The 14,460-nt window shown below is 38.6% G+C and overlaps 2 protein-coding genes across 2 annotated transcripts; both read left to right on the forward strand.

The window, feature by feature from the left end:
• Positions 1 to 427: 427 nt before the first annotated feature.
• LOC113473939 (protein lin-10-like) lies at positions 428 to 8,712 on the forward strand. Its single transcript, XM_026833477.1, has 4 exons — positions 428 to 557; positions 1,042 to 1,206; positions 2,492 to 2,674; positions 8,464 to 8,712. The coding sequence occupies exons 1-4, from the start codon at positions 534 to 536 to the stop codon at positions 8,695 to 8,697; spliced, it is 606 nt and encodes a 201-aa protein (XP_026689278.1). The 5' UTR covers positions 428 to 533; the 3' UTR covers positions 8,698 to 8,712.
• Positions 8,713 to 9,965: 1,253 nt separating this feature from the next.
• LOC113473933 (amyloid-beta A4 precursor protein-binding family A member 2-like) lies at positions 9,966 to 11,416 on the forward strand. The gene is made up of 2 exons (XM_026833461.1): positions 9,966 to 10,179; positions 11,366 to 11,416. Exons 1-2 carry the CDS (start codon positions 10,033 to 10,035, stop codon positions 11,414 to 11,416), a joined length of 198 nt encoding a protein of 65 aa, XP_026689262.1. The 5' UTR covers positions 9,966 to 10,032.
• The last annotated feature ends 3,044 nt before the right edge of the window (positions 11,417 to 14,460 follow it).

Below are 14,460 nucleotides of genomic sequence, written 5' to 3' on the forward strand. Positions count from 1 at the left end.
TTTTAAAAGCAAAACTTCTCTTTTCGTGTTTGTATTGTGGGATTCGTGGGTCATTCGTAAAATAGTTGATGGTTCACCTCCACTGCATATTTTCTAATTACCTATTAACAAATTGCATATTTTCTTACAATGACATAATAATTTGTTGTTGCATATTTTCCGCTTCCTCGTAGAGCTTTGTAATGTTTTGTTTTAACTAATACGATCTCTTTGCTTTTTCTTTTCCTGCTGCTTTTGGCTCTTAAAAAAGGCTTTGGTAAGTGAACTACTTTTTAAAAGCAAAACTTCTCTTTTCGTGTTTGTATTGTGGGATTCGTGGGTCATTCGTAAATGTGAACCACCCATCTCACACGTTTTTAAAATCCGTAAATCTGTTCGGAATTCAGCTTTTTTTTTAATATCTAGTCAGAATTTGCTAATAATTGTTCTAATAATCTAATCGTTCTATTTTCTATTATTCTCGTTTGTAGGCCCCCGAGGGAGAAACTCAGCCTAGCACAGAAGTAGACCTATTCATATCAACAGAGAAGATCATGGTCCTCAACACAGACCTAAAGGTATGTTTCCAAACCTATAAGGACCCTTATACTCGCCACTCACGCTCAGATTGTCTGACACATCTAGGTCTGAAGCTTTTACCGCCACACACCATGGTATGGCCGACTTGGGTCTGTCTGACGGTAACACCTGTGAGCAGCCTAAGACGCGTTTCGTTCTTATTAGAACTCATCAGTTAGACATAGCTCTCAGGTGCTGGCCAAGAGTTTGGAAGTGTTATTTAAACTTCAGAGATGGAAATTGTGGAGAAACGAGAACCTGCGTTTTCTATGTAAGATTATATTTGTGTTGAGTGTTGTTGTGAGCGCCACACAATAAAAAAGCTGGTCTGAACAAAACACGACTTCCCTCTTCTAAATTCCGAGTTGAATAGATATGAAAAATATGTTGGTACCATTAAAATTTATATTTTTTTTTTTCGATTTATGACGACATGGAGCTACCGCTATTCTCATTTTCTTATTACTCTCTTCTCATTCTCAGGAAATCATGATGGACCATGCTCTAAGAACGATCTCATACATAGCTGATATAGGAGATCTTGTAGTGTTGATGGCCAGGAGACGATTTGTATCACAAGAAGCGGATGAACCTCCCAAGATCTCGCGGACACCCAAGATGATATGCCATGTGTTTGAGAGCGACGAGGTAAGACCAAACACCAAACTGAACCAAATACTGCATCCATGTTGACCCTATGTTACCACTTCCTCTGATCCACATTTACATTACTTCGAGGCACATTCTTTTACATCCATGCCTATTCAAGAATAGAAAAGTTTGATCAGAAAATTTCCGTCCTGTTCGGCATTCGAACCCAGCACCCCCGGGTTAAGAGTCAGTGCTCTTGACCACTCGGCTACAGAGATGGGATGGCCAAATACTTACTCCACCTATCTTGACCCGTTAATATGCGTTAATGGACATAATTGGTAACTTTGCTGACGTTAAAGAAAACCTGTTTTCTTCTTCTTCTTCTTCTTCTTCTTCTTCTTCTTCTTCTTCTTCTTATTCTTCTTCTTCTTCTTCTTCTTCTTCTTCTTCTTCTTCTTCTTCTTCTTCTTCTTCTTCTTCTTCTTCTTCTTCTTCTTCTTCTTCTTCTTCTTAAAAGTGTGTAGTTCTGTTCTGGTCCTCTCTTTGCGTCGTCTCTCCTTCGTGACCTGCCTATTCTCTGCGTTTACGTGTTATTCGTCATGTCTAAACGTTTGTCCTTCTTGCTTCTTCTTCTTCTTCTTCTTCTTCGTTCTTCTTCTTCTTCTTCTTCTTCTTCTTTCTTCTTCTTCTTCTTCGTTCTGCTTCTCTTCTTCTTGTTCTTCTTCTTCTTCTTGGTTTCTTCTTGCTTCTTGGCGTCTTCTTCTTTCTTTCTTCTTCTTCTTCTTCTCTTCTTCTTCTTCTTCTTCCTCTTCTTCTTCTTCTTCTTCTTCTTCCTCTTCTTCTTCTTCTTCTTCTTCTTCTTCTTGTTGGTCGTCTTCTTCTTCTTCTTCTTCTTCTTCTTCTTCTTCTTCTTCTTCTTCTTCTTCTTCTTTTCCTTTTTATCATAGATACTAGTGAGCTTGAAGAATAGCGCGCCTTCCTTGTAAGCGATAGGACGCGGATAAGGTTTGTCCTCAGAACAATCAGAGAACACAAGCAAACTAGGAACCTTCTAAAGTCCAAATTGCAAAGTGTTTTGGTTCTAATGAATTTGGTTCTCGTATTGATTGACAACTCCCTAATCATTTACCAATGTTCTATAGGGATGAACTATAGAATCATTGTTTCCTATTTATGAAAGTGTAGGTAGTTAGAGTTTGATGAACTGTTTTGTAGGTATTGTTTGCTATTAATATACTGAATGATGTTTGAATATTTTTTCCCTTGCTAAATTCTTATTTATATTTATACATAAAACATCAATAAAGGCTATTTTATTTATTTATTTATTGATTGACAGGCTCAGTTCATTGCTCAATCAATAGGTCAAGCATTCCAAGTAGCCTACATGGAGTTTCTCAAAGCCAACGGTATAGAAGATCATAGCTTCGTGAAGGAGATGGACTACCAGGAGGTTCTCAACTCACAGGAGATATTTGGCGATGAGCTACAGATGTTCGCGAAGAAAGAGCTACAGAAAGAGGTTAGTGCTTTTCAGCTAAAACCCCTTTAGGGATTGATACAAGGGGAAAGAGGGTGGTGGTAGAAAACTAAGCCACTGGATGGGCCGACAATTGATTTGTCCGAAGTTGATACTCGAAAGAATTCTCTTTAAATGGAAGTTAGTGCTTTTTAGCTAAAACCCCTTTAGGGATAATTCTCTTTAGATTGCACTTTTCAAACTCATATCTACGTAGTCTGGCCGGGGGACTTTAAACAGGGAGTAGACCAGCTTAGTCTGGTTGAGGGACTTTAAACGATAATTCTCTTTAAATGGAAGTTAGTGCTTTTTAGCTAAAACCCCTTTAGGGATAATTCTCTTTAGATTGCACTTTTCAAACTCATATCTACGTAGTCTGGCCGGGGGACTTTAAACAGGGAGTAGACCAGCTTAGTCTGGTTGAGGGACTTTAAACAAGGAGTATACCAGTCTGAAATTTCCCTTGCTCTAGAAATAGCAAAGGTTGAGCGCGAAAGACATCCGCGCGTAAATTTTGCAGCCAAAACCAAATGTCAGCCCAAAAGCGATCACCCCAGGGCTGATTGAGGCCTGACGAAAAACGTCGACCCCGTCTGAACACGGGAAAAGGCGACGAAGAAGAAGAATGTTAAGTCCTGATTCCTGAATGTCAGTCCATTATCTTGAACCATGACCGTCTTGTTTAAATTCACAGGGGACCAGGTAGGCCTAGCATAGCCTAACTTACTTAATTGTAACTTCATTGTAAAATTCTGTTATCTATCTTACAACATTTTTTCTTCTTTTTTTTTTCTCTTATTATTTTTACTACCTACCTATGTAAATGTTTATGTAATTGCATAAAATTAATGCGTTTAAACATCCAAATAAAAAAAAAATTGTATTATTTGTTTCTTTCTCTCCCTTCCAGGTGGTAGTTCCTAAGGCAAAGGGTGAAATCCTGGGCGTGGTGATAGTAGAGTCAGGCTGGGGTTCGATGCTCCCTACTGTCGTCATTGCTAATCTCGCCCCTGCTGGAGCTGCAGCACGCTGCGGTCAACTGAACATAGGAGATCAGATAATAGCTGTGAATGGAGTCTCACTAGTGGGTCTACCTCTGTCTACATGTCAGACTTATATTAAGGTAAATCATCACCACCTGTGTTAAGGTATACTAGGACTATGTATTGATTAGAATCCCTCGCTGTAATCTAAGAATAGATCAGTTGCCTTACTTGGGTGATGTTTTCAAAGTCATAGAACAGGACCAACGAAAAATGAGGACCAACGGAATTTCTTTTTCTTCTACGATCTTCTAGATACCAAGATAATCGATTTAAAAAATACAGGTGGTAAATCGTTAAACTTTGGACGTCACGGCATACGCTCACGAGGCGATGGACGTCATATTATGCTCACCCGCTTCGTTGTTTGTGCGCAAAGCGTTTCTGCGTATTTTGACGTGGAATCTGACGTCACAACTCTTTCGACCTTTTTCATCTAGAACGGCAATTAAAAGTTGAATTTTGGGACCTTTCAAAGTCTACTTTTTTCCGAGTTTCGACCTCAGATTAAATTTTTTCACGAGAATTGCCAGAGTCACCCGTTATTAATATATCCCAAATTGCATCTCCTCTATTGCTTGTATTGAGCAATATAGATCGACGGGGGTCGAATTGACGAGGTGTACTATCAATCTATGCTGTCGAGGCGTGTACGGTTTCAGTCGCATAATCGACGGTCGTTGATTATGTGTGGACATGCTTTAAGCAGGGTTTAATCTCACGATTGAATTGTCCATTCTAATCTTCCTAACAACTTGTTTTTTTCCATTGTGACTGGTTATCAGAATTCCAAAAAAAAATCAAACGGTTGTAAAACTTACGGTTGTTCCTTGTGCTCCACGTTGTAGAAAGTTAAATTAAGCGACTGATACCAAATATCAATTAGGATTTAGTGTACAAATTGAGTGGTAGGTTGACATTTATAATGTGGTTAATAAATATTAACGAGTTTCTGTACCTGTACCTGCCTTGGTGCACAATCAGGGAGAACGTGGGCTTCGAAACCTTTTTTGATTGGATGTGCGACCATGTCCGTGACGAATAAGGCACTGTTGTACATTTGGAAAACGTAGGTAGGCTTAATTTTTTTTTTTTTTTTTTTTTTTTTTAAAGATGAGTGTTTCCCCCCCGTTTTTTTTTCGTAGCGATGAAACAACTGCTACATTGGACGCTTGTGGTCTGTTCGTAGCATGCCCATCCCGTAGTATGCCTCTCATCAGATGGGCGAGAAGAGACACAATACTTCCCATTTAGGTGCTGGGTCAACACGAGAACACCAGAAAGTAACCCGTTGAAATATTTGCAATCGAAAAATGAGTACAAATTTTTGTCGATGATAGGATTCGAACCCGGGACCTTCTGCATGGCAAGCAAGCACGTTACCACTGGACCAGCCGTGCCCCCCTGAAAAAGCAAACCTATGTTGGGCCTAATGAATTTATACTAATTCTAACTATTATTTGATTACAGATATGTAGTTTACTAAGAGGTGGCATAGCGGAAAGAGGGGGTGTACGAGTGGGCCATAGAATAATAGAGATCAATAATCAAAGTGTGGTGGCGGTACCTCATGAGAAAATAGTCAATCTACTAGCAACCTCAGTGGGAGAGGTAAGTGTGAAGTCCTTGGTTCGATACCGGGGCGGTTTGAAAAATTGACTGGCCGAAAATCAGAGCGGTATTACTCTGGTGAAGGTGAAGCAAAGCAAAACACTGTGAGCGGCCTTGGACTTTGAAGACCCGGATTTGATACCAAGTTTTGGTCGAAAAATGAGGGCTTTTTTGTAGTCATTTTTTTCCAACAGCTGATATATTTTAAGCACTCCGCCATACTATTGGCCCACCAAATTTCATAGCCTTAGGGCTTTAGCTTATTATGTAAATGCAGTTTCTTTGTGTTATTATGCCACAACTTTGGTGCTCACTGCAGCATTGTAGGATTTTCCCAATATCTCAATAATCCTAAAATCCAATGTTTACCTACCATGCTGGCACCGGTCGCTATGCGCATTTATATGTCATAGCTACTCATTTTCCTCACGAGGCTGAGTGGGCCCCGCAACAGCCAGTCACAGAATCAATCATTTGAATAATACGAATTTCTTGACCCCGTCGGGAATCGAACCCGGGTCTCCCGCGTGCAAGGCGAGCGCAGTGACCACTACGCCATGGGAGTGACTGTATAACTGCTAAGGTGTTAAGTGATGGGGATTTTAACCCCCACTCGGCGACAAGCTACCCACCTACTCATGTTAACCTCATCCAGCCTGCTCGTGATTGCCCAGATAGCAGATACTCGTAGTATAACCTGTACGGATACTAACCACAAGCTCCGTTGCTTAACTTAACTTGATTGATCTATTCGGAACTAACACATTCAAAGTGCTATCGCCGCTGGCGCTGACTCAACTTTTAATTATTTCTTCCTACCATTTATTTCCCGTTTCAGATTCTCATGAAGACAATGCCTACGTCCATGTTCAGGTTACTGACAGGCCAGGAAACCCCCGTGTTTATTTAACCAGGGTCACCTATCCTCAATACGATTCTAGTCTAACGCGCCCTGTGGGGAAGTAACTCTACGGTGTACTTCACAATACTCACTCGGTTTTTGTTTCTCATCGCCCTGTTTAACCCTTTCGTGTACAGCGGGAAGTAGATCTTCCTTTGAAATCGTGGGTAAAGGTCCATGCACAATTATCCTTCACGCATACGTTCCGTCTCCTTACGTCTAGCTTGTTCCATATTACTTTATATTGGATCAAATGCACGACCGTACTCTTATCCAGCACGGAGACGGACGGTAATATGGAACAAGTTATACGTAAGGTGACGAAACGGAGATGGACTGTCATATGGAACAAGTTATACGTAAGGTGACGAAACGGAGACGGAACATATCCGTGACAGATAAATGTGCGTGGACTTTAAGAAGGATGAGGATTACTGAATCACATTAAAGGTGGGAAGACCCACTGTCTGCCGTACACGAAAGGATTAAAATGTCGAAATGGATCATGAAATATTTTTGTTACCTACCTTTCTTATTAGTAAGAAACCTTTATAAGTACAGGAAAGACACGCGTAGGGGGGGAAAAAAAGAGTACGAAAAAGAAGAAAAAATGATGTCCTTATGTAGAAAAGGTTAGATATAGCCTGAAGAAAGATACTGTTTGTTACCAAGAGTAACTACTACTCTACATTCTTTTCTCTCGATCACTGAATTACTCCTTAGCTCATTTTCTCTTTTGGATCTAAAACTCAAACGGTTCCTAAATTCAGCTCAATACGTCACGTTGCGAAAAGAGCTCGGAAGGTTAGGTGGCAGAGAACGCCTCAGGTGTTAACCTCGCCTAGTGGTTATTTTCCACTGAGTCTATTATTTCCACTAAAATTTGTCTACTGCTGGACAAAGCTTTGTTCTTTACTCTAATTTTGGTCGGGGCCACAATCTGGGGTTAAAATTGATTTTACTTCGTAGATTCGTATAAGCTCAACCCAAGCTTTAAGGCTGTTTGCCCCTACACCTAAGCCTCAGTGTGAGCTTTTTGTGTTTGAGATTTAAGTTAATCTTGGATTAAGCTATTTGTTGATTTGAAACTTATTAGCCAATCAATTTTCTTTAAATCGTTTAACATTAAACCAAGTTCAATCTCAGATAGTGATCCCTGCCATTATAACTACACGTGATTTTTATTACAGGATTTCAAATTTTGCGACTACGAGTTTTGATCAAATGATTTATTATATTTTTAAATCTTCTCGCGTCGTAAATTTTGTACTCACAAACAAGGTTGTAATCTTTTGTATGACAATATTATCATTTCCTACGTACATAGATTTATGTATATCAGATTTTATAGATGGGATATTGTGTAAAGGGTGTCCCAGAATTTATGCTTTGTAGGTTTTTTTTCTCTGGCTAGCTTGAATTGGGGATACGCTAAAAACACTTTATAACAATTGGTATACTGGGTCACTCAAATGAAATGCTATCACAGCACGCCTATCGCTCGCCAGCCTGCTTGTTCAGAACATATTTTGCTTATTTCGTTACTTTCTCAACACAACTTTGATACCCTATACAATACTTACATAAAGTGGAATAATTTGATTTGAAACCCAAATCTAAATTTGACACCGTAAGTTATCAAGAATATTATCATTTTCTCTGCTTCAACTTTGGTCGTTCTAAGTGCAGTAATGATTTTTAGAAGGGTCAAAGAAGAGACAAAAATCATTTATCTTTAGAACAGAAATTTCATATTAAAAGGTCCAACATTTTTGGGGGCCTATTCCATAGATCACTTTGCACTCCCCGTTCAGCAAAAATTGACAAAATAAGTTTTGCCTGCCTCAGTGGTATAACGTTCAATTCGTTCGCCTGATAAACAGGAAAGCTTGGTTTCAACCCCAGACGAGGAATATCATCCTCAAATCAACATTTTCGCAGACGAGGTAACTACTGAGTTTATCTTGTCTTAAATTCAATACTATTTGAGAATTTGACCACATTACTATCAGGCTACTAGTAAGATAAAGGGACTATTCGATGAACTCTTCAGTCCTATTGGAGTATCATAACTATTTTTCTGAACTTGGAGTGCAGAGTGAAAAGGACCTAACTCGTGAACTCGTGACAGAATATAGGGACGTCATAATGCCGCCATCTTGCACGTGACGTACAAGTCTCACATTAGTCATGTACATAAACATATACATTTATTATTTGTTTTCTCTCCCTTCCAGGTGGTAGTTCCTAAGGCAAAGGGTGAAATCCTAGGCGTGGTGATAGTAGAATCAGGCTGGGGTTCGATGCTGCCTACTGTAGTCATTGCTAATCTCGCCCCTGCCGGAGCTGCAGCACGCTGCGGTCAACTTAACATAGGAGATCAGATAATAGCTGTGAATGGAGTATCACTAGTGGGTCTACCTCTGTCTACATGTCAGACTTATATTAAGGTAAATCATCACTTGTGTTAAGGTATACTAGGACTTGTATTGAGGTTAGAATCCCTCGCTTTAATCTAAGAATAGATCGGTTGCGCTTACTTGGGTGATGTTTCAAAGTCATAGAACAGGACCAACGAAAAATGAGGACCAACGGAATTTTTCTTTTTCTTCTACGATGAACTTTGAATATTATTTTTGATTACGTTTGTTTTTTGTTTTATGTTTATTCATGTTTTGCGTTGAAATTTGTGTGTCAGAGTGGATGGTAACTGGTGCCAGGACTGCATGGTTGTCGGGTCGTAGATTTTCGGCAAGGGCTAAGCTTTACGGTTTGCATTTTGTATTTTGCAAAAATTAGTATGAAATGTTACAGAGGAAGAACCTAAATAATTATATAAAAAAAAAAAAACAGCATTATCATTTTATGCCAACCACTCACGCTCAACAGACCAGACCGTCTGATGCTTTTTCCGCCACACGTTCACACGGTCTGAGCGTGTGTGGCTAGTATTATACAGAGTGACAGCCTAATCGCTTGGAAAAAAAGTTGAGAAGAAATTGTGAGGTGTCAATACATGAAGTTTTAAGATAATGGCCTAATGGTCAAAGTCCCGACATTTGTAAACAACATAAACATAATCCAAACAGAAATGCTGCATCTGAATCCAGTTACTTCCGTAAACATATATCATATTTTATTTTACTGTATGTATAGTTTTAAGACCGTATGATTTTTCGAACTTTGAATATTATTTTTGATTACGTTTGTTTTTTGTTTATTCATGTTTTGCGTTGAAATTTGTGTGTCAGAGTGGATGGTAACTGGTGCCAGGACTGCATGGTTGTCGGGATGTCGGGTCGTAGATTTTCGGCAAGGGCTGATGCAGATTTTGGTCTTTACGGTTTGCATTTTGCAAAAATTAGTATGAAATGTTACAGAGGAAGAACCTAAAAAAAAAAATAAATAAATAAAAAAATAACAATAATAAAATAAACAGCATTATCATTTTATGCCAACCACTCACGCTCAACAGACTCAGACGGTCTGATGCTTTTTCCGCCACACGTTCAGACGATCTGAGCGTGTGTGGCTGGTATTATACAGAGTGACAGCCTAATCGCTTGGAAAAAAGCTGAGAAGAAATTGTGAGGTGTCAATACGTGAAGTTTTAAGAAAATGGCCTAATGGTCAAAGTCCCGACATTTGTAAACAACATAAACATAATCCAAACAGAAATGCTGCATCTGAATCCAGTTACTTCCGAAATTGTATTATTTGTTTCTTTCTCTCCCTTCCAGGTGGTAGTTCCTAAGGCAAAGGGTGAAATCCTGGGCGTGGTGATAGTAGAGTCAGGCTGGGGTTCGATGCTCCCTACTGTCGTCATTGCTAATCTCGCCCCTGCTGGAGCTGCAGCACGCTGCGGTCAACTGAACATAGGAGATCAGATAATAGCTGTGAATGGAGTCTCACTAGTGGGTCTACCTCTGTCTACATGTCAGACTTATATTAAGGTAAATCATCACCTGTGTTAAGGTATACTAGGACTTGTATTGAGGTTAGAATCCCTCGCTTTAATCTAAGAATAGATCAGTTGCGCTTACTTGGGTGATGTTTCAAAGTCATAGAACAGGACCAACGAAAAATGAGGACCAACGGAATTTTTCTTTTTCTTCTACGACTTCTAGATACCAAGATAGATCGATTTAAAAAATACAGGTAAATCGTAAACTTTGACGTCACGGCATACGCTCACGTAGGCGATGACGTCATAATTCATGACTCCCGCTTCGTTTGTTTGTGCGCAAGAAGGGTCAAAGAAGAGACAAAAATTATTTATCTTTAGAACAGATATTTCATATTAAAAGGTCCAACATTTTTGGGGGGCCTATTCCATAGATCACTTTGCACTCCCCGTTCAGGAAAAATTGACAAAATAAGTTTTGCCTGCCTCAGTGATATAGCGTTCAATTCGTTCGCCTGGTAAACAGGAAAGCTTGGTTTCAATCCCAGACAAGGAATATCGTCCTCAAATCAACATTTTCGCAGACGAGGTACCTACTGAGTTTATTTTGTCCTAAATTCAATACTATTTGAGAATTTGACCACATTACTATCAGGCTACTATTAAGATGAAGGGACTATTCGATGGACTATTCAGTCCTATTGGAGTATCATAACTATTTTTCTGAACTTGGAGTGCAGAGTGAAAAGGACCTAACTCGTGACAGAATATAGGGACGTCATAATGCCGCCATCTTGCACGTGACGTACAAGTCTCACATTAGTCATGTACATAAACATATATATTTTGACGTGGAATCTGACGTCACAACTCTTCGACCTTTTTCATTAGAACGGCAATTAAAAGTTGAATTTTGGACCTTTCAAAGTTACTTTTTCCGAGTTTCGACCTCAGATTAAATTTTTCACAACTTTTTACGTAGGAATCAACCTGTTATTATTAAAATATTCCCAATTGCATCTCCTCTATTGCTTGTATTGAGCCAATAATAGTCGACGGCGGTCGATCGACGAGGTGCATCTATCAATCTATGCTGTCGAGGCAGTGTACGGTTTCAGTCGACATCAATCGACGGTCGTTGATTATGTGTGGACATAGCTTTAGGGTTTAATCTCACTTGGATTGTCCATTCTAACTTTCTAACAACTTGTTTTTTCCATTGTGTCTGGTTTCAGAATTCCAAAAATCAAACGGTTGTAAAACTTTGTCGAGCTTCGCTGTTTTAAAGCCTAGACAGCCAGTTAGCTTGATACAGCGCGCCTGCCTTGTAAGCGCTAGATCAGTGGTTCTCAAACTTTTTTTGCATGGCGCCCCCTTTGGGCATATTATCATTTTTTCACGCCCCCTCCTTTCTCATATCCCGTCCTTCTCTCTTTGATTTTGGGACCATAAAAACCTTCGTTGTTAATGTTCTCTCTCTCTCTCTCTCTCTCTCTCTCGAACTTCTTGAAAAAAGTTGTCAAGTCAAAAATGGCAGTGGAAATGGGGTCAAAGTTTCGTCATCTGTGAACTTCTTGAAAAAAGTTGTCAAGTCAAAAATGGCAGTGGAAATGGGGTCAAAGTTTCGTCATCTGTTGAATTGTTTTTCTTTTTCATTTGTCAGTTTTTTTTCGATTACTTCGTTTCGTTTCTTATATTTTTTATCTGTGTGATAATTACCTATTTATTTTATTTGCAATAAAAAAACAAGTAACCTTTATTTAACAAAAATTCTCCTTGTCTCATGTGGAGAGTTTGAAATTAGTTCTTGCCTTTTCTTGCTGCTGTACCTACTTGGACTTAAGCTCAAAGTTTCTCTGAACAGGAGACTCTCTTGGGGGTCAGGCTGTGTTTATGAACAGGGCTGAGATGAGCTCGGACGACGTGAGATAGCTGTCCCGGCGGCAATTTTTAAAATATTAGTTCTTGCCTTTTCTTTTTTCTTCTTCTGAAGGGTTTGAAGTCACAGTATAACCATTAAGGTTTTTAGTGACGGTGGTTTTAGCCTTCATTCAGTGTTAAGCTACCCGGCCTCACTCTATCCTCACCCAGTATGAGTGTACCCACCTCACACTAACCTCACCCAGTATGAGTGTGACCGGGAAAAGCCAGCAGACTGCCCAGATGGTCACCCACCTGGATACCATCCACACACACCGTTGCTTAACTTCCGTGATCCATAAACCTTCTAAACGACCGGAAACACACAGCACTCTTTCGGCTCTTGGCTCCAAATTTTTGATAAAATCCTGTGATATATAAAACTATGAAAAACTCTTCTTAGCCAAAGGCACTCGGAATTCCCTAAGAATGGGAAATAAAAACACGCCAGACTGAGTTTACTAAAAATATAACTTAGAAAGAGATATAATCATAAATTTATGTACAACAAAAAAAGTCCATCATTTGGTTTTTTATTCAACACCACTGTATGAATCTTGAGGAAAAAAAAAAAATGTTTAAAATACAGAATTTCGAGTCTAAAAGCCGCTTTTTTTTTTTTTTTTTTTTTTTTGGGGATATTTTTGGTAAAGGAAAAAAAGCACGGGGTGCGTTGGCATACGGTAATAATTGTGAGACAAAATATTCAGATAAAAATTCTGGACTGATTGACAATATTGAAATAGAGAGTGGAGAGAATGCTAGGCAGATCAAAAGTGAGGGAAGTCGTAAGAATGTGAAATATGCTGGAAACTCTTTTTCCTCTATCAACAAGGAAGCAATAGGTAAGGTCCAAGGAAATGGACTGTTAAATTTGGACCTGGCATGGGTAATAAATTAATTGGTAGATCATCACCATTAGCAACATTCGTGTCCAGGTCAGACTTTCATTGTCTGAAAAATGGGGTTTTGCTAACAAAGGAGAGCAAAACTGTGACCTTTAAAATGAGCAATTGAACTTTCTTGCTAGAGTAAATAGGATATTCCAAGGAAATGGACTGTTAAATTTGGACCTGGCATGGGTAATAAATTAATTGGTAGATCATCACCATTAGCAACATTCGTGTCCAGGTCAGACTTTCATTGTCTGAAAAAATGGGGTTTTGCTAACAAAGGAGAGTAAAACTGTGACCTTTAAAATGAGCAATTGAGCTTTCTTGCTAGAGTAAATAGGATATTTTCTATCACCAAAAACAGACTGGTAGTTTGTATCTTCCTTGCATAAAGTAAGCTGATGAACATAGGATATTTTCTATCACCAAAAACAGACTGGTAGTTTGTATCTTCCTTGCATAAAGTAAGCTGATGAACCAATGGCAAACGACCACATTCCACAATCTAAAAGGAAAGTGAAAACAATTTCTGATACAAAGCATGGTAAAAAATAATAATTACCTATCTATTTGAATATTCTCTTTATATACTCTGCTGTTTAATATTTATTTACAAAATAAGAATAAATAGAGGGAAAAGGCAGATGTATCAAAAGCCCACATCTATCCATCTTGGTATTCTGAAAATAATTGTCTTTAGGCAGAGACAATATTCTGAAATCTGCTAGGGCTATTGTTATAATAAGTACCTACTTACCTAAATATAATAATTATTTAATATTTAACAGGTAACACAAATATCCTCTTTTCTGTATTTACCAATATGAATAATAATAAATCTAAAGGCTGAATTTGATCTGAAGATAGCAAGATGGATCTAAGGTAGCTAAACTTGAAACAAGTGCTATCACACCATGTTTGAACCCTTGGTGTCTGTGTTTTCCTAAAATTCCCTAATATAATGAAAATTCCAAAGGTGGTTTTACTCCAACCCAATAAGTAGGTATTACTTGTGGGGAAAAAGAAATTAATGTTGAGCACAGCTACCCTAGCTTAAATGTTCAAAACACCACTGAACAAAATAATAGGAGTACATATGTTCCAAATAGTAGCAAATTTTCAACCGGTATAATGTGGAATGCACAACAAATACAAATACTGATGACATGAATAATGTCTACCTATGTCTAATGAGGGTAGGTACCTAAACACAGAAGCATCTACTATATTACATAGTGTAACTTTTTGTACAAAACTTCATAACAAATTTTGATTTTATTTCTCTAAGCTCTGCAGCAATATTAATTTCCACTTTCTCTTCTCTTCCAGATGGAATTATTACAAGATTTCTATGAAATTTACTTTTTTAGCAAGTAATTTGGCTCAAGCCAACCTTATTAGTGCAGCCTAGTCAATACAATAGACTTTGGATCCAGAGTTCATTGTTTCAAGTCCAAGTGAGTTTGTAAAATTTAGTCCAGTCAACAAATAACATTTCTGACCAGAATTAATGTTAA

Source organism: Diaphorina citri, unplaced genomic scaffold (genome assembly GCF_000475195.1).
Source record: "Diaphorina citri unplaced genomic scaffold, Diaci psyllid genome assembly version 1.1 scaffold95, whole genome shotgun sequence".
Taxonomy (NCBI): Eukaryota; Metazoa; Arthropoda; class Insecta; order Hemiptera; family Psyllidae; genus Diaphorina; species Diaphorina citri.

Coding starts and splice junctions, on each gene's coding strand:
- LOC113473933 (XM_026833461.1), top strand. CDS start 10,033: ATGCTCCCTACTGTCGTCATTGCTAATCTCGCCCCTGCTGGAGCTGCA. Junction 10,180..11,365: donor CATGTCAGACTTATATTAAG/GTAAATCATCAC, acceptor GTCTGGTTTCAG/AATTCCAAAAATCAAACGGT.
- LOC113473939 (XM_026833477.1), top strand. CDS start 534: ATGGTCCTCAACACAGACCTAAAG. Junction 558..1,041: donor TCCTCAACACAGACCTAAAG/GTATGTTTCCAA, acceptor TCTCATTCTCAG/GAAATCATGATGGACCATGC. Junction 2,675..8,463: donor AGAAAGAGCTACAGAAAGAG/GTTAGTGCTTTT, acceptor TCTCCCTTCCAG/GTGGTAGTTCCTAAGGCAAA.